Below are 25,600 nucleotides of genomic sequence, written 5' to 3' on the forward strand. Positions count from 1 at the left end.
GAGCCCCAAAACAAAACTCTAACCTCAGATCATAAATACACATGCAACTCAAACCCATGTGAACTAGCCTTTCTTGTTTCTTAAGCAGGTCATCAAAGAGTCCTGATTCAAAGACTCCCAATTGAAACAAAGGGGAGACTCATCAAAGGTACCCGATTTTGAAATAACCTTTGCTTATTTGAATGCTTATTTGCTGAGAAGTGGCTGAGAAGCACTCAAACACAAAACAGCAAAAACCCCATTTTGCTTGCCATTGCATTTGAAAGCCAAGACTCAAAGGTATCAAAGGTACTTGATTACCTCAGCATTCCAAAAGAGAAAACAATAAAAAAAAAATCCCATCCTTATTACCATTACAACAGGTGCACCAAAATTTCTTCATGGGTTCCTATGCCATAGGTAATCTCCTTGGGGGTCCAGGCAAATTCCCTTTGGGTACCAATACCAAGAAACTTGCCCCCTCTAGAGCCCTGTCACTCTTAGGACAGTCCTAATGGAGTTCTACTAACCCCTCACCAGGACAAGTAAGTTAAAGAAAACATTCAGGAATATTAAATACTTCAGGTTGATTACTTAGGGTTTCTAGGCAAATCTTATCCTATATAGCTGCAATACAGAAGGATGTCAGATAAGCTTTCTGGACTCAGGTCATGGATATAGCAAGCATTCTAGGTCTACTTCAAAGCAAAAAGAAAAATATAAACATTTATGAGCTATCATAATATATTCTAGGCAAACAGTAATAGGCACTAGTATTTTAGGGATACAAAATCCATATTTCTCATACTAGCTGCAATACTCATATTGGGTACAGTAACAATAGCAAATAAGCATTCAAATAAGCAAAGGTTATTTCAAAAGAATGTATCTGACTTTTAAAGAAAGAAACTAGAAAAATGATTATATAATTATAGCCTAATAAGACAGAGGGGAAAAATTGTCAATTTTTCTCTGGTGGATTCAATAACAAAAAGTCCTGGATGGAGATTCTCTCCAGTGTGACCCCACAAATGCCAAAGCCTCAGTGTTCATCCTGGCAGGCTCTCCTCTGTAACAGCAAAAGATGGAGGTGTCACTCCAGAGGGTTGAATGGATTTAATCAGACATACCCTAACAGGTCTGACCACAACTCTCTCACGCACAAACAACACAACACACACACACACATATTTCCAGTCTTCTTACACCTTACTCCCCACCTTACTCCAGTGATATAGTGGCACTGGCCTCCTGGCTGTTCCTCAAAACAAGACACTCCATCTCTCTACTCCAGCCATTTTTTCCTGGCTGTACCCCATGCTCTCCCTTCTCATCTCCACCTCTTGGCTCCCCTGGCTTCCTTGAAGTCTCTTTCTCCTTCACTTTATCCAATAGGTGTAAAATGATATCTCAAGGTTGCTTTAATTTGCATTTCTCTGATCAATGATGATTTAGAGCATTTTTTTGTGACCATAAATTGTTCTGATTTCTTAATTGGAAAACTACCTGTTCGTATCCTTTGACCATTTACCAATTGAGGAATGACACGTATTCTTATAGATTTTACAAAATTCTTTCTATATTTACAATATGAGATCTTTATCTGAGAAAACTGCCTATAAATTTTTTTTTACCAGTTTTCTTGCTTTCCTTCTGATCTTGGCTACACTTGTTTTATTTGTACAAAACCTTTTTAATGTAATCAAAATAATCCATTTTACACCTCACTCTGCTCTCTCTTATTTATTCATAAATTGTTCACCTATCCATATGTCTGATAAGTAATATGTTCCATGTTCTTTAAATTTTCTTGTAATATCTCTTTTTATATCTAGGTCACGTGTCCATGTTGACCCTATATTGGTAAATAGTGTAAGGTATTGGTCTATGCCAAATTTCTGCCATGCTGGTTTCTTAGTTTTTCCAACAATTTTTACCAAATAATGAACGCTTATCCCAAAAATTTAAGTCTCAACTAAAATTCCATTTTCTACAGGAAGCCTTTCTCAATCCCTCTTTTAATTAGTTCCTCTTTTTCCTGCGTATAGCTTGCTTCTAAATATTAATTTGCTTATTGTCTCCTTCATTAGATCATGACCACTGTGAGGGCAGGGACTGTGTACCACTTAGCATAATTACCTGGTACATAATAGGAGCTTAATAAATGCTCATTCATTGCCTGGCACAACAACTAGCTTATTTTCTAATTTAGTGGTAATATTATGGCTCTCTTCCTCTACTGTTTTACGGAGTTTATATTAAATAAAAAATTAGGAATACAATCACAATTTCTCAGAGACCTCAGGTAGGAAAATTTCTAATATTTAAGCCCAGGCTTGGCTCTCTGCCTTAAGTATATGTTTATCTAAAAACATCATTGGCTTCTTTATGGTTGAGGCAAAATTCAAGTTACCAGAAATATTTAGATAAAGTCCTCACCACGTTATGATTATCTGTTAATAGGCATCAAGAGAGGAAGTTAGGGACAAAGCAGACCTTTTCACAGAACTCTCCTTAGTCCTTGAAGAAGTAGAGAAAATCAGTGGCTTCAGGTCATGTCTTCTGCTCCAAGATGCTGGTAGGAACAATGGTCTTCCTAAGTCTCTCTTTTCTGGCACAGCTCAGTTTTACCTTATCTCTTTCCTTTTTCTTGTTGCCCCCAGAGTTTCCAGATCTGCTTGGTTAAGTCCTGGATGGGAGTAAGAAGGCTGATCTTATTGCGGCTGTTGTTCCAGTGTTGGAGTCCTTACCACTTCCTCTCCCAGTTTGTCTCTCCCAGACTGTGTTTCTCTTGAAGAATTCTGGGGCATGATTCAATTTTTCCTTCTAGCTCAAAGACTTTGATGGTCCCAAATTGCTTCTCTGGGACAATTTCTTTGAGTTAACCTTGGCTTGTATCCCCAGCACTTAGCACAGTGCCTGGCACATAGTAGATACTTAATAAATATTTTATTGATTGATTGAATCGATGAATGCTTATGCAATGTTATCTGTTAAAGTACTGTATATTAATGCAGATGTAAATTATTACGTTTAAATATGCTTTTATTATTTTCTAGTTATCTCATTTGCTTTTTATTGGCATTGCTTTGTATTATAGCTATATCGATTTGTTAACTTTGTCTAATTTTGCTATTAGCTCAGTGTGCATAGATTTTGCTTTTCTTGTAGGTAAATATTATTACTTAAGTTTATTTGCTATTATGCAAATTCTTTTGTTTTATGGATATGCATGCACTAAGATCTTTTGATATTTTACAAGGTTAATGGTAGAGGAAAAGAATCGCAAAGGAGAGGCAAGGCATCCAGGGACCTCTAGTGCAAACCCAGCTAGTTGAATCCAGGCATGATATGGGGGTAGAAAGTAGGGGGCAAAGGGTCCCACCTTTGCCATTATGCTACCACCTGACTAGAACTGCATCTTGTCTTCTTGAAAGCTGCCTCCAAGAGCTACCAGAAGCCAGAAACTGCCTCTTCTTCAATCAGATGTGACACCTGGTGTCAAGAGTTTTTCTGGCTCAGCAACTAATCATAGGAACTCAGAGCAGAGATGATGAGTCATAGATAACCAAAAGTGGGCAGAAGCAATCTGAATACACTCAAATTTCTATGAGGTTTCCCTGGGGGCAAGCAGAGAATATTCCAAGGAAATCTGGAATCTTGATGGACTCTGCCCTACTGTGCTAGAGCTGGATATCATAAGCCATAGCATTACTACCACTGGCTGGTTTCTACCACAGCTAATGAGATCAGGAATTGACACACAGGATGGTAACCAGCAACTCCAAAAGATTTGGGCCAATCGTGCCAGAGCCATGATTCTCCTTTCTGTCCATGGTCATCTTCTGCAATGCAGGAAATTCTTTCTGCTACCAGTCAGCCCCCATTGTATGTAACAGCAACCACACTGGCATATACAAGATGGCTACTAGTAGAGGTTCTTTGATCTGCTTTTCTAAAGGAAAGCAACTTTAAAGAGGTCAACAATCTTACTTTAATTAAACATACACACACACACATGCACATATGTATATATGCATATATATGTATGTATATATATATATATATATGTACACATATACATATATAATTTATTTAGTTCAGGGGAAAGTTCAGCTTCCTGAGCTTCAGAGAAAATACAAACAGAAATTACAAGCAGAGAAAATAGCACAGATCAACAGACAGATCCAACTGTCTGACCAAGGCAATACATACATAGTTACCAGAGAGAGAAGTACCAACATCTGGATTTTCAAAGCCTGTAGGGGGTGGGGAGGGGCTTCTTAATGGCTACCCAGAGTGTCACCTGGCCAAATCACATGAACACTCTTCTAATAAGTGAGCCCCCAAAGCAAAATGCTAACTTCAGAGTACATATACACTTCTCAAAGCCAGAGGGTATCATAACCCTCAAGACCCAGTGCCTAATTAGAAATTAGCAAAAGGTATGAGCCTTCCTACAAACAAACCTCCTCTAATTAAGCTTCCTTTAATGGGCTCCACGTGAGGCTTATTAATGGCTGGGAAAGATCTTCCCATTCTATTAACCTTACACCAGTCAGCCCCCATTGAGTAATACAGGAGCTCCTGACATCTCAGACCCACAAAGCTGCCACCAACACTAGGACTATCTGGCTCAGGATTGCCCAACTATGCTCAGGAAAAGACATAGATTAGCAAACCCAGAGACTCTTCTAGATGAGTATATGAGTTCTATTTCCTATGTGAAAGCAGTGGTCATTTTGCCAAAGTTGGTAAGAGTGCTTGGGGCCTGAGCTCTATGGGGCCCCTCACTTGAAGTTCTAGAAACAAAGAAAAAATCTTCAATTTATAGTTTCATAGTTCAGGGATGAGAATACAGCACCCTTGCCCATCCTTAGATAATTAAATACGTGTTCTATTGGCACACCTGCCCATAGCCCCAATTCCAGAAATGACTCTGGGCTCCTGGCAAGAATTAGGCATTGTCCTTTCAAGTGCCTCCCCCAATGGCTTGCATTAAAGAATTACAACAAAATCCATGTGACAAAATTCTGGTTGGCTTCTCAAATGCCCAAACAACCCTCAAACCCAACTCCCATTCCCCCTTCCCCCCACCCAAAATAATAAAACTTCAGCACAGTTGTTAGACAATCCTAAAATTCCAGGAATATGCTTTGGTTTGCATTCTCTTACTATTGGTTTCCCTCATGCTACTTCTCAATGGTTGGCTTCATAGGATTAAGGACTGTTTTTTTCAGTTATATTGTCACTTCTTTAAAAAAAAGCTACTTTCTCCATTTACTTACAAAGAGGGCTCGCTTAAAACTGGAGGGGCCATCTTTGAATAGATCTCTCCCAAGGTAATTGGATGATGAACATCATTAGCAATACCAAGGTGTCCCAGCTAGGGCAGAACAAAAAATTCAATCCTTTCAGGCTTCCTTGAAGATAAACTGAATTCTCAGGATATTTTCTAGTAGCATGTTGAAGAGGTTTAAATTACTGGACTGGGAGGCCAGGGACAACACAACTGATGGACCTAAAGAAACTTTACTGCATTTATCTTCAAGGTACAGTTCTTTTTTTCTTTTCTTAATACAGAGCATTTTCCTGTCAGTCTGTCCTTGCTGAATGGCCATGGGCAATTTACTACCTAATGTTTCAGAGGTAGGAGATCCCTCACGGTCACCAAAAGCATCATCAGAAACATAAAGGGCAGTCTGGGTTACTTTCCTCTGCACTGCCCATCCCCTATGCCAGATGTTCTGGGCCAGGCCCAATTCAGGTGCATACCCTGCAAGCTTAGGTTCAATAATGCAATAAAAAGATAATCATAAATCATTCAACAATTAACAAAAGGAGATTTACTAAGTCAAAGCAGGAAAGGGATATTCAACAAAGGCACTAAAGATGCCTTGAGTTGAGCAAAATTCCCTTACTCAGTTGTCCATTATGGTCTTCCAAGCATCAGAGAATATGCCCAGAGTTTCTGATATCTATTTTGTTCTCAGGAGGCCAACAGCTTGAGCCTTTAGTCCCCTGAGACAACTCAGTCTTAAGGATGGTCTTGATACCAGGGGTTAGGATATTGTTCCTAATACAACCTTGATACTTGGTGACTTCAATCAAAGAAAGGTATGAGAGAAAAGGAAAATATGATTGAGGATTAAGAACTGGAGTGACCAAAGATTTGTAGATGATTACTCAGAACTTTCATGCTTACATATTAAGAAGAATTTCTTCAAGAAAGTAACTGGAAAGTATTAGGCATATTGAGCATTGAATAATCTTACAAAAATTTTATTACATCTTAATACACAGTAAATAACTGGCTTATTGATATAGGAATCATTTCTGAATTGGTTGTCTGTGTGTAATCAGACCATCGAACTAATCAGCATAAAAGTTAAAGTCAACACCAAATTAGAAGAAAAGGATAGGACTGAAAAGACACTGCTTGCAATTATTATAGTTACAACCTATTCAAATGAACTGCTAACTCTGAAAACTTGGAAATGGATAAAAGTAGAGACACTAACAATGTCTTAGAGAAATTTAACGTATGTAAAGCAGGCATCAAAATGGGGAGGCCAAAACAACCCAGAAACAATCTCGGCCACTAAAAACTTAATCTCCTTGAAACCAGAGAGACATAGCAGCAAAGGAGATTGCTGTTTATTATAAATTTTTTGTAGCTCTCTTCTCAGAGATTAGTGAACGTGTTTGCAATCTGGGATCCAGAATGACACAGGCAATTAGTCTGGGTTAAACTTCTTCATTCATGCTTGCTTTGGGAAATGTGAGTAAATTCTGTACCGAGGGAAAGAAGAGATTAGAGAGCCAGGACAGCAAACCGGCAAGGATCTATAAACTGAACTTTCCCATCATGGGATTGTAGGCAACACACAGCATCATGATACCAGTAGCAAAGAAGACTGAATAGCCAGAGATATGCCAGGAATAGCCCAAAGAGAGACAGCATCCATTTGACCTTCAAGAGCAAGGACTTTTGGGTGAGATTAATCAGAGGTTCCCTCTCTGAGCCCTTGTGGGACTGGAGACCCATTCTCCTTTAATCTGCTTATCTCCCATCTTTCTTTGACCCATTCTCTAAAGGAGTGTGGGATAAAGGGAAAGCTAGTCATGCTATTTCTCCTTTCCCTCCCCTGCTTTTGACTGCAAACTGTACACCTGAGCTTAGAACTTTTAGCTCTTTAAGCAGTATTGTTTTGTTTTCTTAGTGTGAATGTGGTAATTTATTAAAATCTAGACAGCTGTTCAAGTCTGTGCCAGTTCTACCGTCTTGAATGATATGGTAAGAATAGGAGAGCAGAGAGAATTAAGCCCAGAAAGGAAGCAGACAAGGATTTATAAATCCAGATTGAACTTGGCAGAGCAATCTGACTGGAGTATTACAAGTCACATATTTAACCGAGATGAGAGTGCGTTGGAGGGAGAAAGATCAGTTCAGAAGAAGGGAAGAGACAGAGACAAATTCCTTATAGTCAGTAAAAGGAACCACAGAATAAATTACTGAGTAAGCCATAGTGGTAAGGGTAGTCATTCTGGCTTCAATGAGGAAAGCCACACCCCTGAAGGAGACTGACCTGCTCACCTCCACCCTGTAAAGCAGGCATTAACCCCATGTTCTTATGTTCCAGCCTATACCACTGAGGAGGCACACCAAGCTCCCACTCTGGGCCCCTGGGCCTCTAACTGGTCCAGACCCAGTCCTACCCTCTACTTCCTGGCCATTTTCATGACATGCTGCCCCAAGCATACCCTTCACACACACACACACACACACACACACACACACACACATACACACATTCCAGCTCTAGCCGAAAACAGTAATCAAATCAATACTACTAAAACACTCCTCTCTGGCCTCAATTCCACTCCCCTATATGTGTTGATTCCCCTTCTAGAATATAAGCTCCTTGAGAGCAGGAACTATCTTATTATCTTATGTTTGTATATATTTCCTATATTTATTTTCTTATATTTCTTATATTCTTATATTTGTAACCTCAGTAGGCAGTACTCAGTACTATAATGCCAGCAGCTGGCATATAGTAGACATTTAATAAATGCCTTTTCACTTATTTTAGAGAACACAAAACTGTAGCTCAGAGAGATTATGACTTACTTATTCATAATCACAGAGCTTTTTCAGAGGCAGAATTTGAATTCAAGTTTTCCTGACTTCAGGTTTAGCACTCTATCTACTATACCACACTGAATTTAATAAATAACCAACTGTCATTTATGTTTGAGTTCCTTTTATTTATATAAATATATGCATAATAAAGTAAACCTAAGTATATATTTGCTTATAAGCCCTGAGAAAAGTTCTTCACGTATGAATGATATGGTATGGTATGTTATAACATAATAAAGCAATATAATTAGGACTGTCCAGGGAAAAGTCTATGGTTCCATATCTAACTTAAAACCACATATCCAAAGCATCATAACCCTTTTGTATCAGCAAGAAATGTGGATGCGACAACTAAGAGGCCAGCTTACTCATAAAAGATTAGTTAGCATTTTGGGCAATATGAGTATGTGAAAAAGGGCAAGTTACAAAAAGAAGTTATGGTCTTAGTGCCAATTTATGTGGCCACTAGTAAACTGAAAAAGACTACAATAAGAAGGATCTGCCCCTGTCTATTTTTCTTATTTCTGTCTTCAGCAGCTGCCTGAAGCACTTGGTTTATCACCCATGTTCTGAAGAATTGCACCTGGACATAAACGCCAGGGTAATTTTTTCTGCCACAACCATATCCAAAACTGGTAATTCCCATTAAGTAAAATTTGCCGTCATCTGGAACGTAACACATTAAAGGCCCACCACTGTCACCCTATAGAAACAAACACAAACAGACACAAACAATGGTTATTTCAGTATCCTTTAAGCTACAAAATAATAAAGTAACTTCAGTTAACAGTGAGGATGGCAGGGAATTATCAGTGTGATCACAGATTCATTTGAGTATTGAAGAACCCTGCAACCTTTCTAAGAACTGACCAAAAGAGTTTTATTTGGTGCTAGGGTGACACCTTGATGATTGGATGGGCCTCAAATCAATGGGAGGCAAAAAAGGTTGATTCTTCTAGCCCTATTACCTTAAGAGTCTGTAGGTGAGAACTCCAGAGCCAGTGCTCTACCCACTGTGCCACCTAGCTGCCTTCCCCCTTTTTTGGGGAGGAAATCAGTGTTAAGTGACTTGCCCGGGGTCATTCAGCTATTAAGTATCTGAGCCTAGATTTGAACTCAGGTCCTCCTGACTCAGTATCTAGGACTTGGAGATTTAAATAAACTAACATCGTGCCAATTAAATGCTAACACTCTTTAGGTTAGCAGCTCAAGGAATACTTGAAATGTAATTTAAAACAGTTTTCTCAAGGAAATCCATTTTTTACACTATTTAAAAAGGGAACTACAAAAAACAATTTCATCTAGAGACTTTTTCATCTTGAGTTAAATGTGTAGATTTGACAAGGCAACCAGGAAAGTTTGTTATCTTCTGGGGGAATTTTAACCAATCAATCAAGTACTTTGCTTGGTATACACTTTACACTTTACACTTGGTATACACTATACACTTGGTATACACACACACATAAAATCAAGCCAGCATTATATATAATAGGATAAACTGGAAGCCTTTTGAATAAGATCAGGGGTGAAAGCAAGGGTTCAACAATCATTAATTCTATTTGAAATAGTACTAGAAATGCTAGCTGTAGCAATAAGAAAAATAAATTGAAGAAGTGAGCAGAGACTAATAAAAAACAAAATTATTGCTTTTTGCAGGTGCTATGGTGGCATAGAGAACCTTAGAGATTCAACTGAAGAAGCTGAAGGATGTAAACAAAATTCACATAAGTCATTAGCATTTCTCTATATTACTGATAAAACCTAGCAGAAAGAGATGGAAAGAGAAATTCTATTTAAAAAACTACAGAATACACAACATACTTGGTGGCGGGGGGGGGGGGGGGGGGTGGAGGTGGGGGGGATTCCTCAACAAGATATACACAGGCACTGTATGAATACAACTACAAAACACTGTTTCCAGAAATAAAGACAGATCTAAATAGTGGGAGAAATATTAGTGGCTCAAGGGTAGGCCAAGTCAATATAATAAAAATTACAATGCTATTTAAATTAATGTAATTATTCAGTGCCAGGTCAATTAAACCATCAAAGGGTCACTATAGAACTAGAAAAAATAATAATAAAATTTATCTAGACAATCAAAAATTCAAGAATTTTGGGGAAAATAATGAAAATAAGCGGGAACAAAAGGAACCTGGAAGTGCCAAGTCTCAAACTATACCACGAAGCAATTTGGTAGTGTTGTTTGTTTGTTTGTTTGTTTGTTTATTTTAATGAAAAGGTCAATCGATGAAATGAATTAGGTAAACAACATACTAAATCAGACCAACCCAGTAGCCCAGTGTTTGATAAACCCCCAAACAGAAAAAAAAACCAACCTGAAAAACTGGCAGCATCATGTCAGGTACTGGATTTAGACCAAAATGTCACACCATATACTAAGATAAGCTACAAATTAACACATGACTTAGGTGCAAAAGATCACATTAAAAACAAATTAGAGGAACATGAAAGAGGTTATGTTGTAGATCTATGGATTGGGGAAGAATACATGACCAAACAAGGGATAAAGAGGATCACAGATAATAAAATCTATAACTTTGATGGCATAAAATTAAAAAGTTTTTACACAAGCAAAGAGAAGTGAGAAGGGAATGAGTTAACAGTGGGCGGGGGAAGTCTTTGTAACAAGTTTCTCTGATAAAGGTCTCATTTTTTAGATTTATATAAGGAACTAATTAAACTTTATAAGAATAAGAGTCATTTTCTAATTGATAAATGGTCAAAGGATTGAACAGGCAGTGCTCAAGGAAAGAAATCTTAAGTTATCTACGGCTATGTGAAAATATGCTTCAAACCATTAACAATTAGAGAAATGCAAATTTGAGCAATTTTGAGGTTATACGTCACATCATATGACTGACAGAGATAAATATTGCAGGGGCTGTAGGAAAGGAAGTTCATTGATGGAGTTGTAAATTGATCTAGGCATGTTGAAAAGCAATTTAGAGCTATACCCCAAAGTGCCTAAATTGTGCATACCCTTGGGATATCAGAGGTATCCAATTCCAGGGCAGAGAGAAGTGTTCACTACTGTGAGAAAGCTTAAATATGTGAATTACTAGGAAAGCCTGGTTCTCAAAGTCCTAATTACCTCCTCTGCTTTGGGTTTATTTCCCTGGGCATACATGATTAAACAATGTTCCTGAGATAGATGTTTCCAGCTTCAGTGGTTACCTTGTGAATTTAAGAGGTCTAGATTCATTGAGGGGTCTGGGTGACTAGCAGAAGAGATGTCCACCAATAGTAGAATGAACTGTGCATGTACTGGCTCACTAGAAGATGAGGACCCTAAGTGAAGTTCTTCAGACAGGGCAAAGCCAGAGTGAAGATGAAATGCCTATTCAGAAGTACTGAAAAATGTTTCCTGTTTTGATCTTTTAAGTGTCAGCCTCCCAAAAGTATAAATAGGAGTGATGGGTTATTCTATCATGCTTTAAAGTATTTGTCAATTAGTACTTTATTAGTCTTTCATGCTTTATGCATTTCTTTTGTGGTGAAAGAAATAAACAGCTTATTTATAGGCACATTATCTATACCTGATCTGCTTTATATATTTGAGCAGCTTTCTAAAGGAACCTATTAATCCCTTTTGAGAAAACCCTAGATATAAACCAAAATTGGGCTTTATTTAAGAGAGTCCCTAGAGTTCTACTCTAGAGCAGGGGGATAATGAGCCAGAGGATGAAAGAAAAAGTCTGATATCTCTCTTTTAGAGGTCAGGATCTCCCAGATATGATCTGTATAAGCCCAGCTCTATGGCTCCTTTGTTGGGAGAAGGCACCTCAGTCTCCACTGCCAGTAAGTCTGTTACACAAGGATTTGTCTTTAGACTTCTTAGTTTCCTTAAAGGTTTAGCTCAGGTGTCACCTTCTATAGGAAACTTCCCTAACTAAAAAAAGAGAAAAAAGAAAAAGAAAAAAAGAAACTTCCCTAACTCCCCTACCTGTTAGCATGCTCTTCTCCTTAAATTATCTTGTACTTACCTACCTATTTATATGTTTATCCCATCTCCCCTTCCTTCCCTTGCATAGAATGTAAATTATTTGAAAGTAGGAACAGCTAGGTTGAACAGTATATAGAGGTCTAGACATGGAGTCAGAAGACCTGAGTTCAAATATTGACTGAGACACTGCCTAGCTGTATGACCCTAGGCAAGTGTAATGTTAATGGAATAGGAAGATCTTCCCCATCCATTAATAGGCCTATGTGACCACATGTGTTCAATCACGGATGTATTACTGCTTTGAGCTCTGGCCTAGCTGTGATACATCCTGAGTCACATAGAGCCCACTGGGGGAGGGACTTGCCTAAGGAGGAGCTTGCTTAGGGTGAGGCTTACTTGTGGGAAGGCTTTCACACTTTTGGGTCCTATGTTAATTAGGCACTGAGTCACAAGGGTTGTGATGCCTTCTGGCTCTGAGAAATGTATACATATTCTGAGGTGAGATTTTGCTTTGGGAGTTTGCTTATGAGAAGGATCTTTTGATTTCCTAGTCAAGACTGAGTAGTCATGTGTTCAGACATACCTTCCCCACCCCCTCCAACTGTTCAGATGTAAAGGCTCTCTGAATCCACTTATGTATGTAAAGCATATAGCAATATTGCTTTGATTCAGGCAGTTAAGAGCCCTGTCTATTGGTCTTTGTGCTTATCTCTTGCTTGTATTTTCTTTGTATTTTCTCTGATGTTCAGGGTGCTGACCTTCCCCTGAACTAGTAAATGTAATTAAAAGTAGGACTATTAATCCCTTTTTGAGCAATCTTTCCTAGAAAAGCAGACCTAAGAACCTATGCTAGCAGCCATCCTGGGTGTGCTGGAATGCTTGCTATTACAGCAAGTCATTTAACCTCTGTCTGCCCCAGTTTTCTCATCTACAAAACGGAGACAAAATAGTACCTACCTCACTGGTAGGTGTTTTTGTGAGGATCAAATGAATTATTTGTGAAGTGCTTTGCAAATCATAAAGTGTTACATAAATACTAGCCGTTATTATTAAGTGACCTCTAGCCACTCTCCTTAGTATTATTTGCTCCTTCTCTCAAGGCCTCTGCCTTACCAGGCCAGGAAAAAGGGTTGGGGGAGGTAGAGTCAATATAGTGGAGTGAGAACCAGCAGTTTTGCCTTAGCTGCCTCACAACCCCCTCCACAACCACCTAGAAAACATGCCAAACTGAATTCTGAGAGGGAAAGCCAGGAAAAATCACAGTGAGTCATTTTCCCAGGCCAGAGCAGCTTAGAAAGATAGACAAAGATGTTTACGGACACTGGGTTGGGGGCTGGCCATGAGTGCGGTGCAGCAGCAGCAGTGGCAGAAGCAGGTAGAACCAGCAGTGGGCCATGGCAATGGAAGCAGCGTGAGGAGCCCAGCACCCAGGATGAAGGGATTGGACACCTGGGAAGAAAGAAATCCCGGGGGGCTCCTGTATTAGCATTGGAGTAGGAAGGGATGCTACCTGGCAGTCTGTCTCTCATTGCCCCATTCCAGGGCAGAGAGGAGTGGTCACCATTGTGAGGGAGCAAGGGTGTAAGGAACAAGGAACAAGTTGCCAAAACATAGCTGTGAGCCCAAGAGCAAAGCTGGGACTCAGCTCTAACCTTTAGCCCCACACATAAGCCTGTAGTGGAATAAACCAGAACCAAGGGGCAGCCAGCCAGTCATTCAGTCACTTTGAACGACAGCAGAACTCCCAGTGGGCTAACTGTGACTGAGTCCAGCAGCAGTCTATGAAAACTCAACCACATACAAGCCAATAGACTCAAACCAAATTAAGAAATGTGCAGAGTGCAGAATAGGAGGGCAGTGAACAGACCTCAGATCACACCATGCAGGAAGCACCAAAAACTTATAGGCCCCTAGACAGAGCTGTGAAAGCAGCAGAAGGACATTAAAAAAAGAGGCTCGGGCCAGTTATCGAGCACCACTCTCCACTCCCCCCGCCCAGGTAAGCAGAGATAAACGCTAACATAAAGTAAAAAATCAAGAAACAGACTGGGAAAATAAGCAAACTAAAAAAGAACTTGAGCATAAAAATCAACCACAGTGACAGGGAAGCTTAAGACTCAAACAAGGACTAAGACAATAACTTTAAAAATCTACAAGCACAACCTCAAAGAAAAATGAAGATTGGACACAAACCCAACAAGAATTTCTAGAAGAGTTAAAGACAGACAAGTGATGGGGGAAGGGGGGATTAAAGAGAAAAAAATATTTTAAAAATCAAATAAGAACATGATATATGAGAAATTGGGAAAAGAAATGAGAACTATATAAGAAAATTATGAAAAGAGAATTAATATCTTGGTAAAGGAGGCACATAATATACTGAAGAAAATAACTTCTTAAAAATCAGAATTGGTCAAGTGAAAACTATTATTTAAAAAAAGCCCAAACAATAAAACAGTGAAAAGCCTAAAAAAAAAAAAGAAGAAAATGTGAAATATCTCATAAAATACACAATTAGCCTAAAGCCTTGGAGAAAAAATTCTTCGATATAACATTTCAAGAAATTATGAATGAAAACTGCTCAGATATCATAAAACCAGAGGGCAAAGTAAAAATTGATGTAATCCTCTGGTCATCTCCTGAAACTCAAAAATGAAGAATATTATAGCTAAAATCCAGAATCCCCAGGTCAAGGAGAAAATACTGAAAGCAGCTAGAAAGAAATAATCCAAATATCATGAAGTCACAGTCAGGATCACACAAGATTTAGTAGCTATCATTTTAAAGGAATGAAGGGTTTGTAATAGTATATTCCAGAAGGCAAAGGAGCTAGGATTACAACCAAGCATAACCTACCCAACAAAATTAAGTATAATCCTGGGGAGTGGGGGGAGGAGGAATGAATATTTAATGAAATAGAGAACTTTCAAGCATTATGGATGAAAAGACCAGAACTGAATAAAAAAATCTTACATTCAAACAAAGGAGTCAAGACAAGCATAAAAAGGTAAACATGAGTAAGAAATCTGCTTATATCATAATTACTAAGAATTTTATCATCACTAGGGCTATAAAAGAGTCTTTTTAAACAGTGGGCATATGTATTGGAATGATCTCAAAAGAAGATTGGAGGAGTAAGAAAGAGGGATGCACTGAGAGAGTGAGGAAGGGAGAGGAAGAATGGGGAAAATTATCTCATAAATGAAGCATGCAAGGAAGAGTTTATAGAGGATAGTGGAAGAAAGAATGGTGAAGGGGAACAGGCAACATCTGAACACCACTCTCATCTGAACTGGTTCAAAAAGGGGAGAATATACATATGTACACACACAAAAATTAGTATGGAAATTCATCTTATGCAACAGAGAAGTAGGAGGGAAATGGGCTAAGAGAAAGGGGTAGAGTTTTATAAGAGGAAGGATAGATTAAAGGAGTCAGTGGTCAGAAGCAAAACAAACTCTTGAGAAGGGGGCAGTGTAAAAAAGAGAAAGATAAGTATAAGAGAAGAGGATGGAGAGAAATACACAATTAGAAATTATAACTGAATGTGAATAGGATGAACTCACCCATAAAACAGAAGAGGATAGCAGAATTGATTAGAGAGCAAAATCCAACAATATTTTGTTTACAAGAGATACACTTGAAACAGAAAGACATACAGTTAACGTGAGGGACTGGAACAGAATCTATTATGCTTCAGCTAAAGTAAAAAAGGCAGCAATAGTAATTATGATCTCAGACAAAAGCAAAAATAGACATAATAAAAAAAGATAATCAAGGAAAATACATTTTGTTAAAAGGTACCATAGAAAATGGATTAATATCACTCCTGAACATATATGCACTAAATAGCATCCAAATTCTTGAAAGAAAAGTTAAATGAGTTATAGGAGGAAATAGACAATTAAAGTATACATTAGCGGGTGACCTCAATTTACCCCTCTTACATTTAGATAAATCTAACCATAAAATCAATAAGAAAAAAGTTAAGGACATGAATAGAATTTTGGAAAATTTAGCTATGATAGACCTCTGAAGAATACTGAATGGGACTACAAAGGCATATACCTCTTTCTCAGCTGTGTATGACATCTTCACAAAAAGTAACCATGTATTAAGGCATTAAAAACTTCACAAACAAATGCTGAACAGAACTATTAAATGTACCTTTTCTGACTATAATGCAATAAAAATTACATTTAATAAAGGGGCTTTGAAACATAGATTAAAAACTGGTAACTAAAAAACCTAATCCTAAAGTGTGAATGAGTCAAAGAATAAATTATAGAATAATCAATAATTTTATTAAATTATAATAATGAGAAAACATACCAAAATATGTGAGATGCCCCCAAAGCAATTCTTAGGGGAAAATTTATATCATCTCCACCTCTCCAAGAGCCATCCCAGGTGACAAATAGTATTTTTAAGAGAAAATAAAGTACAATTGATTTATGTATTGAGAAAGTCCAAAAACATGTGCAATGTGTATAACTTGCGAACCTCCCACTTCCACAAAGGGATAAGTTGGGAACGTCTTCTCACATTACTTCATTTGAGCCCTACTTAAACTTTATAATTTTGTTATATTTTCTTTTAAAATAGATAAACCATTGATCAATTTGATTTTTAAAAAAGAAAGAAATCAAAATCACCAGAATCAAAAATGAAAAGGGTGAAAGCACCACCAATGAAGATGAAATTAAAGCAATTATTAGGAGCTATTTTCCCCAATTATATGCTATTCCCCAACTGGTAGATGGTCAAGGGATACGAAAACATACTTTTCAGAGGAAGAAAACAAAGTTATCAATAGTTAGGGGAAAATATTCTCTGAATCACCAATAGTAAGAGAAATGCAAATTGAAATAATTCTGAGGTAACACTTCACACCCATCAGATTGGCTAAGATAACAGAAAAAGGAAAATGATGAATATTGAAGGAGGTATATGAAAATAGGGTGCTAAAGCACTGTTAGTGGAGCTGTGAACTAATCCAATCATTCTGGAGAGCAATTTGGAACTATTTCCCAAAAGTGATTAAACTGTGCATATTCTTTGACCCAGCAATACTAATACTAGAACTAAATTCTAAGGAGATCCAAGAAAAAGTAAATACCCATATGTACAAAAATATTTATAGTATGTGGTAGCAAAGAATCAAAAACTGAAGGGAAGTCTATCAACTGGTTAATGGCTAAACAATTTATGGTATATGAATGTGATGGAATACTATTGTGCTGTAAGAAATGAAGAAGGGGATGATTTCTGAAAAACCTGAGAAGACATATATGAACACATGCAAAGTGAAGTGAACAGAAAACCAGGAGAACAATCTACACAGTAACAGCAATATTGCAAAAATAATGGACTGTGAAACTGTGCATACCCTTTGACCCAGCAATACCACTACTAGGTCTGTATCCTAAAGAAATCATAAAAAAGGGAAAAGGACTCACATGTATGAAAATATTTATAGCAGCTCCTTTTTTATGATGGCAAAGAATTGGAAATTGAGGAGATGTCCATCAATTAGGGAATGGCTGAAAAAGTTGTGGTATATGAATGTAATGGAATACTATTGTTCCATAAGAAATGATAAGCAGATAGATTTCAGAAAAACCTGGAAAGACTGACATGAACTGATGCTGAGTGAAGTGAGCAGAACCAGGACACTGTACACAGTAACAGCAACATTGTGTGATGACCAACGTTGATAGACTTAGTTCTTCTCAGTAATGCAATGATCTAAGACAATTTCAAAAGACTCATGATAGAAAATGCTATCTACATCCAGAAAAAGAACTATGGAATTTGAATGTGGATTGAAGCACACTATTATCTCTCTCTCTCTGTTTTTGTTTTCGTTTTTTTCTTCCTCTTGGTTTTTCCATTTTGTTTTGATTCTTCTTTCACAACATGACTAATGTGGAAATATGTTTAATATGATTGGCCTATATCAGATTTCATGTCATCTTGCGGGGGGGGAACATTTTAGAACTCAAAATCTTAAAAAGTGAATGTTGAAAACTAAAAAAAAAAAAAAGATAATGAACTGTGAAAGACTTAGTAACTCTGATCAACACAATGACCCACCACAATTTCAAAAGATTCACAATGGAAAATGCTTCCAAATAGAGAACTGATGGAGTGCAGATTGAAGCATATTTTTTCTCTTTCTCTTTTTTGTGGGGGGAGGGAGACAGGAACATATCTTATGTAGAAATTTGTTTTGCATGACTTGAATTTTGTAATGAATTTTGTACTTCTTGACTTCTCATTGGGTATAGGAGGGGCAAGGAAGAGAGAGAATTTGGAACTAAAATAAAATTGAATAAAAAGAGTTGCTATACTCCTCCTCTTACTATTTCTAGATTCTCCCTCTGGACCATCACTTGCACTTTTTTTTTTTGGCAGGGCAATTGGGGTTAAGTGACTTGCCCAAGGTCACACAGCTAGTACGTGTGTCAAGTGTCTGAGGCCAGATTTGAACTCAGGTCCTCCTGACTCCAGGGCTGGTGCCCTCCTCACGGCACCACCTAGCTGCCCCAATCTCTCTTCTTTTAAAGATCACTCAATTCTACAGATATTACCTTATCAAGATTCTTCTTGTTGTCATCTACTTGCCTCCCAATCACTCTCCCTTCTTTTGCAAGAAATTAAGAGACTTAATATTGCTGTGACATAATGACCAATGAATCTGAAAATTTTGGGGAAGCATGGGAAGGTTTGTTATGAATTGATGTATTGAAAGTTACAGGATATAAAATAAACCCACATAAATCATTAGTATTTCTATATATTACTAACAAAGCCCAACAGCAAGAGATAGAAAGAGAAATCCCATTTAAAGTAAATGTAGATAATATAAAACATTTGCGAGTACCCACCAAGACAAATCCAGGAACTCTATGAACACAATTATAGAACATTTTTCACACAAATAAAGTCAGATCTAAATAACTGGAAAAATATCAGTTGCTCATGGGTAGGCTGAGCTAATAAAAATGACAATTCTACCTAAATTAATTTACTTATTCAGTGCCATATCAATTAAACTACCAAAAAATTATTTTATAGAGCTAGAAGAAATAATAACAAAATTCATCTGGAAGAACAAATGGTCCAGAATATCAAGGGAATTAATGGAAAGAAATGCTAGGGAAGGTGCACTAGCCATACTAGATCCAAAACTATATTATAAAGCAGTAATCATCAAAACTACTTGGTACTGGCTAAGAAATAGAGTGGTGGATCAGTGGAAAAGGTTAGGTACACAAGACAGAGTAGTAAATGATTACAGCAATCTACTGTTTAATAAACCCAAAGATGCCAGCTTATGGGATAAGAACTCACTATTTGACAAAAATTTCTGGAAAAACTGGAAAATAGTACGGCAGAAACTAGGCATAGACCAACATCTTACACTTACACCAAGATAATGTCAAAATGGGTACACAATTTAGACATAAAGGGTAATACTATAAGCAAATTAGAAGAGCAAGGAATAGCTTATCTGTCAGATCTGTGGGGAATGGAAGAATTTATAACCAAACAAGAGAGAGAACATTATGAAATGCAAAATGGATAATTTTGATTACCTTAAATTAAAAAGGTTTTGTACAAACAAAGCCAATAAAACCAAGATTAGAAGGAAAACAGAAAGCTGGTAAACAATTTTTACAGCCAATGTCTCTGGTAAAGCCCTCATTTTTAAAAATATATAGAGAACTGAGTCAAATTTATAAGAAATACAAGTCATTCTCTAACTGATAAATGGTCAAAATATATTAACAGGCAATTTTCAGAGGAAGAAATTAAAGCTATCTATAGGCATATGAAAAAATGCTCTAAATCACTATTGATTAGAGAAATGTAAATTGAAACAATTCTGAGGTACCACATCATACCTATCGGATTGGCTAACATGACAAAACAGGAAAACAATAAATGTTGGAGAAGACTTGGGAAAATTGGAACACTAATGCATTGTTGGTGGAGTTGTGAACTGATTCAACCATACTGGAGAGCAATTTGGAACTATGCCCAAAGGGCTATAAAACTGTGCATACCCTTTGATCCAGCAATACCACTTCTAGGTCTATATTGCAAAGAGATCATAAAAATGGGAAAAGGACCCACATGTACAGAAATATTTATAGCAGCTCTTTTTGTGATGGCAAAGTGCTAAAAATTGAGGGGATACCCATCAACTGGGGAATGGCTGAACAAGTTGTGGTATATGAATGTAATGGAATACTATTGTGCTGTAAGAAATGATGAGCAGGACGACTTCAGAAAAACCTGGAAAGACTTACATGAACTGATGCTGAGTGAAGTGAGGACAACATTGTACACAGTAACAGCAACACTGTGTGATGACTCAGTTTGATAGACTTAGTTCTTCTCAGCAATCTAAGACAACTCTAAAAGACTCATGATGGAAAATGCTATCCATCCGAAAAAGAACTATAGAGTCTGAATGCAGATTAAAGCATACTATTAGCTCTCTTTTTTTGTTTTGTTCTGTTTCTTCTTTATCATACTTCTTCCCATTAGTTCTAATTCTCCTTTACAACATGACTAACGTGAAAATGTGTTTAATATGAGCATATATGTAGAGCCTATAACGGAATGCACACTGTCTTGGGAAGGGGGGAGGGGGAGGAGGAGGAGGAAATTTAGAACTTAAAATCTTATGGAAATGAATGTGGAAAAAACTAAAAATAAATTTAAAAAAAATTTTTAAACCCTTATTAAGTGCCTACTGTCTGTTGGGCATTTGTTTTTGATACCTTGTTCTTATGCTTTCCATCTCTAGATAAACCTGAACCCTTGACCACTCAACTCTTTATCTTCACTATTCCTACTCCTAAGAAACAGCTTGAATGATGCTGCAGGAAATCATGCAACCATGGCAACAGTATCCACTATTGATTTACGTTAACTAACTAAAAGTGACCCAGATTGCTCCATGGAAATCCTTTTATTCTTCCCTGATTGACTCCATATCATGGTCCTTATGTGGCTTTTCCAAACATTCCCTCTCCTTGAGCACCTAAACCAGCCCCAGTTTGACATTGTTTCTCTTCTCTGGCCTTCCTTAGTCTGATGGGCCTGCTCTATTCTCCAGGGACCAGGTTGGTCAGAGCAAATCAGACTGTTTTTAATCTCTCACTCATAAGAAACAGAAAAAAGGTGGGAGGAAGAGAAGGAGAGAACAGGAAAACCTACAAACTTTCATAACATGACAGTTTGGTTTATAAATACAATATTGCTATATAAATGATAACCATTTGGCTCCATTTCTTTAAGTTAAAAGGATACAAAAGAAGGCACATATTTAAAAAAAAAACAAACCAACAACTTTCCTTTCCTTCCCCCTTGCCTCCTACTTTACTGAGAAAATAAAAGTATCCAGTGTAAACTTAAAGGACAAAATGTTCTTTAATCTCCATCTCAAAATCCCTCAAAACATCCTGAAATTTCCTGAGAAAGAAGTGGCCCTTCATCTTGTCCTTTAACTCTCCTTGATCTCATACCCTCCAGAAACTTGACCCTTCCGTGATTCATTTTCTCTTTCATCATCTATCTTTCCCTACCCACTGGCTTCTTCCCCACTGCCTATAAAAATGTTCAGGTCTCTCCCAGTCTTAAAAAGCCTTCATTGTCTTTCCCACACTCTTAAGATATCATTCTTCCAATTTCCTTCCTTTAAGTGACCACCAGGGTTTTACCCCAAGGCAAAGATTTTCCAAAAGGTATAAATTTTCCATAAATAGATACGGTAGAACCCAATGCCAAGACAAAATGGGGACAAGATGATGAACTAGACTACCACCCAAAGTAGGGGAATGGTTGGCCTCCAGGTATAGCAAGGTGCAGGGTTCTTTAGGCCAAGGTGGGAGCAAAGGCCCAGAGCAGATGTGAGCTCTGTCCTAAAGATTAGAAAAGTGAACCAGCCCTGTGCCTGATACTGTCCTAATGACAACAATAAGGGACCTGATTCAGGTCCAGACTCAACGCTTGTTTCACCCAAGGAAAAGAGGCCAGTGAAGCTATCGAAAAGCCAGAGCCCTGTTAGTAGTAGGATGTGGAGAGGTATCCCTTCTACCCCACCAATCTATTGCTAAGCCTTCCCTAGCTTCAGACCAAAAACCAAAGCTTACACCCGCAGATAATATCCTACAAAAATGAAATAACTCTAAAATAGTTTTTAAATGTACTTTTAACAGACAATGAATTTCAAGGATTTCTTTTAAGAAAACCAAAGCTTGACAGTCTTAGAAATGGATATGGAGCAGATAAAAGAAATTTAAGAAAAGTGAACTGGTCTGAATAGCTGTAAGGTTCTAGGTGATGATCCAGTGCTAAGGATACAAACTCATCTTGGGACTCCAAATCAATGAAAAAAACAAAGAGAGACAAGATGTAGGATAGGCTATGCAAAAGAAGAATCCTAGAGAAGAGTAGGGTAGGAAGGGACTTAATATTTATTTAATTTGAGCACCACAGGGAGAAATCATTCAAGCACAATGGAGTAGGTTATAGTAAAGAGAAAGTCTCATGAATCACACTCTCTGCACTAGGCAAAATGAGGTACAAAAATAATTATAGTATGGCGCAGTAAGTAGAACACCGGCCCTGGAGTCAGGAGGACCTGAGTTCAAATCCGGCCTCAGACACTTGACACATGTACTAGCTGTGTGACCTTGGGCAAGTCACTTAAACCCAACTGCCCTGCCAAAAAGCAAAAAAAAAATAAATATAGTAACAGAAGGAGAATAAGGTGAAGATGGGTCTAGATTGGGACTATTAGGGAGGAAGAGGAGGGGTGTATGAGTTAGAGGAGAGGGTTAGGAAGGGGACTGGATCAAGCAAAATTAGTTACTGAGGTTGATTCTCCTGTCCTACTTCTCCAGGTCCTACTCCTCCTAAAAAAAATGAGAGAGAGAGAGAGAGAGAGAGAGAGAGAGAGGAGAAAATTCAGTGATCTAAGTCTGGGCCAGAAGGGAAAAGAGAATAAAAGGACCCTGGGATCAAATTGTTAGAAGCAATGCAAACTATAGATAAAAAGGAAAGGAAAAGTGAGGAGGAAATGAGAAGAAAGATTATAAGAGGATTTCATAGAAGAATAAACAAACTTTACAATCATAACTGTGAATGTCAATAGGGTGAACTCTCCAATAAAATCCTAAAATCAAGGAAGATGGCCAAATAGATTAGAAAACAAACACATTAAAAACATAACGATAAATACAGAATTTAAATTAGGGGTGCATTTATAGGATTTATTATGAATTAAGTTAAATCCTTAAAAGCAGGAATAACAATCATATCTCAGGGAGAATACATTATGCTCAAAGGCACCATACGTCATGAAACAATACTCCAATATTCCAGAGGAGCTCTAGTCTGACTGATGTATTCCCTCCAGTGATGCAGATCACAGCCCATATGTTTTTCCAGCCTATGTGGCTCTCATCCAGGGCCTCCCATAAATTAGCTACAAGAGGTTCACCCAAGGATCAAAAGCCTTCCACACACTCTCTTAAAATTACATGGATTTCAATGAAACATGTGAGCCATCTCTAGTTAAACCTTTTACATCACTCTTCCTGTATAATTTCTCATCTGAAATGTTTTGGTGCCTGTTAACACCCACCATGCATGTCTCCATTCCCTTTTGAGAGATCTTCAGCTTCCAAGGACTTTACTTGAAAGTACTGGTATTAAAAAGATGAGTCATTGCTTCAGGAAAAAGTCATTAAGAGAATTCTGTAATTTGTGCCATGACAAGCCCAGTCTATTCCTCTCCTCCTCTTCAATTCTAGGCCCAGCTTACTGTCCATCTGCAGTCTCTCCCAAATATCTTTACTGACAGAAAAGTTCTATAAACCACACATCCAACTGCATATCAAAGTCTAGACAATAGGCAATCTTCACCCAGGGGTTTTTCCTATGTGGATGCTTAGGTCCATTTCTCTTTTGAATAATTATGTATCTCGTTTAGAAAAACTGACGATGAAACATGCCTCCTATCTCCTGACAGAGATGATGAATCAGTGGAGCAAAATAAAACATTCATTTTCAGATCTAGTAAATGTGTGGATTTGTTTTTGTATGACTAGCCTTATTTATTATAAAGGATGGCTTTTCTTTTTCTTTTCTTAGAATGTGGTGGGTGGTGGGTGGGGCACAGGGGGTAGAACAGTATAGGAACTGAAGGACAGTGATACTAACAGAGAATAAAACAGAGAATGAAAAAGAAGAATTTCAAAGATAGCAAAGAAAAGGCAGGGACTTGCCTGAGCTTCCCAAATTCCCCTCCAAACAACTTTAAAATAACCCCTCAAATGCATTCTGGAGCAGCAGAATCCACAAAAAGATGGGGTGAAACAATTTTTCAGCCCAAGACAACCTTGAAGGTAGGTGGGAAAGGTTTGTTGCACCAGGATGAGAGTGGAGTGCAGTCCAGCACTGGCAATGCCCTAACAAGACAGTAGCAGGCTGAGCCTCAGAAAGCCAACAGCAGGCCTTAAGGGCAACTGAATCAGCAGCAGCTTCTAGAACTCTCAGGCCACAGGCAGCAAAGGGGTCAGATAACTGGTCAGAAGGAGATTACAGGCACTGGCACTGGGTGCAAGACTTTGTTGCATTGATCATATGTAGATCTGAGTCAAAGCCCTGAGTTGCTGTCTCAGGAAAAAGAAGAGCACTAGTACACCAGAGCTTGTGGCTGCAGGGGAGTGGAGACCCTGGTCACAATCCCAGGGTAGAAAAGAATGCTTGGGGTCACTCACACACCAGAGCACAGACCAGGAGAGTAGTAAATACACTTCCCCTTAAATCATACTACCTTGGAAGAGCTGAAAAGTTACATACCCCCAGAACTAACTCTGAAAACAGCTCTACAAAGAAAGCTTGCACCTGAAGCTTGAGACAGGCCCCCTCCACCCCAGGAGTAAAATCCAACTCTAACATAAAGTCAAAAGTCAAGAAATAGGCTGGAAAATGAACAAACAACAAAAAAGAACCTGACTATAGAAAGTCACTATGGGGACAGAGAAGATAAAAACAAACTCACAAGATGACAACAAAACTGCTCTAGCCAAAGCCTCAAAGAAAAATGTAAACTGATCTCAGTTCCCAAAAGAATTCCTAGAAGGACTCAAAAAGGATTTTAAAAATCAAATGAGAGGTAGAGAAAAAATTGGGAAAAGAAGTGACAATGATGTAAGAAAATCAAGAAAAAAGAGTCAACAGCTTGAGGAGTCACAAAAAAATCCTGAAGAAAATAACACCTTAAAAAACAGAATTGGCCAAATGGAAAAAGATATACAAATATTCACTAAAGAAAAGAACTCCTGGCCAGGAGAATAGGGAAGGAGAGTGACTGCTTCATCAGTGCTTGAACAAAACCCACTGCTCGATTCCCTGCCAGAGCCACCCTAAGCCACCTCTCCATCTTTACCTCCACTAACCAACACTTCTTCCATCCTACC

The 25,600-nt window shown here is 38.0% G+C and overlaps 1 protein-coding gene across 1 annotated transcript in view; it reads right to left on the bottom strand.

Annotated features, from left to right (window-relative positions):
* Positions 1-8,579: 8,579 nt before the first annotated feature.
* The window catches only part of LOC118851685 (transmembrane protease serine 12-like), a 74,300-nt gene continuing 57,279 nt past the window's right edge, over positions 8,580-25,600 (bottom strand). The window contains exon 5 of the mRNA XM_036761200.1: positions 8,580-8,828. Coding sequence (XP_036617095.1) covers positions 8,580-8,828 — 249 coding nt within the window. The remainder of the gene's footprint in view (positions 8,829-25,600) is intronic.

This window comes from Trichosurus vulpecula, chromosome 5, assembly GCF_011100635.1.
Source record: "Trichosurus vulpecula isolate mTriVul1 chromosome 5, mTriVul1.pri, whole genome shotgun sequence".
Classification (NCBI taxonomy): Eukaryota; Metazoa; Chordata; class Mammalia; order Diprotodontia; family Phalangeridae; genus Trichosurus; species Trichosurus vulpecula.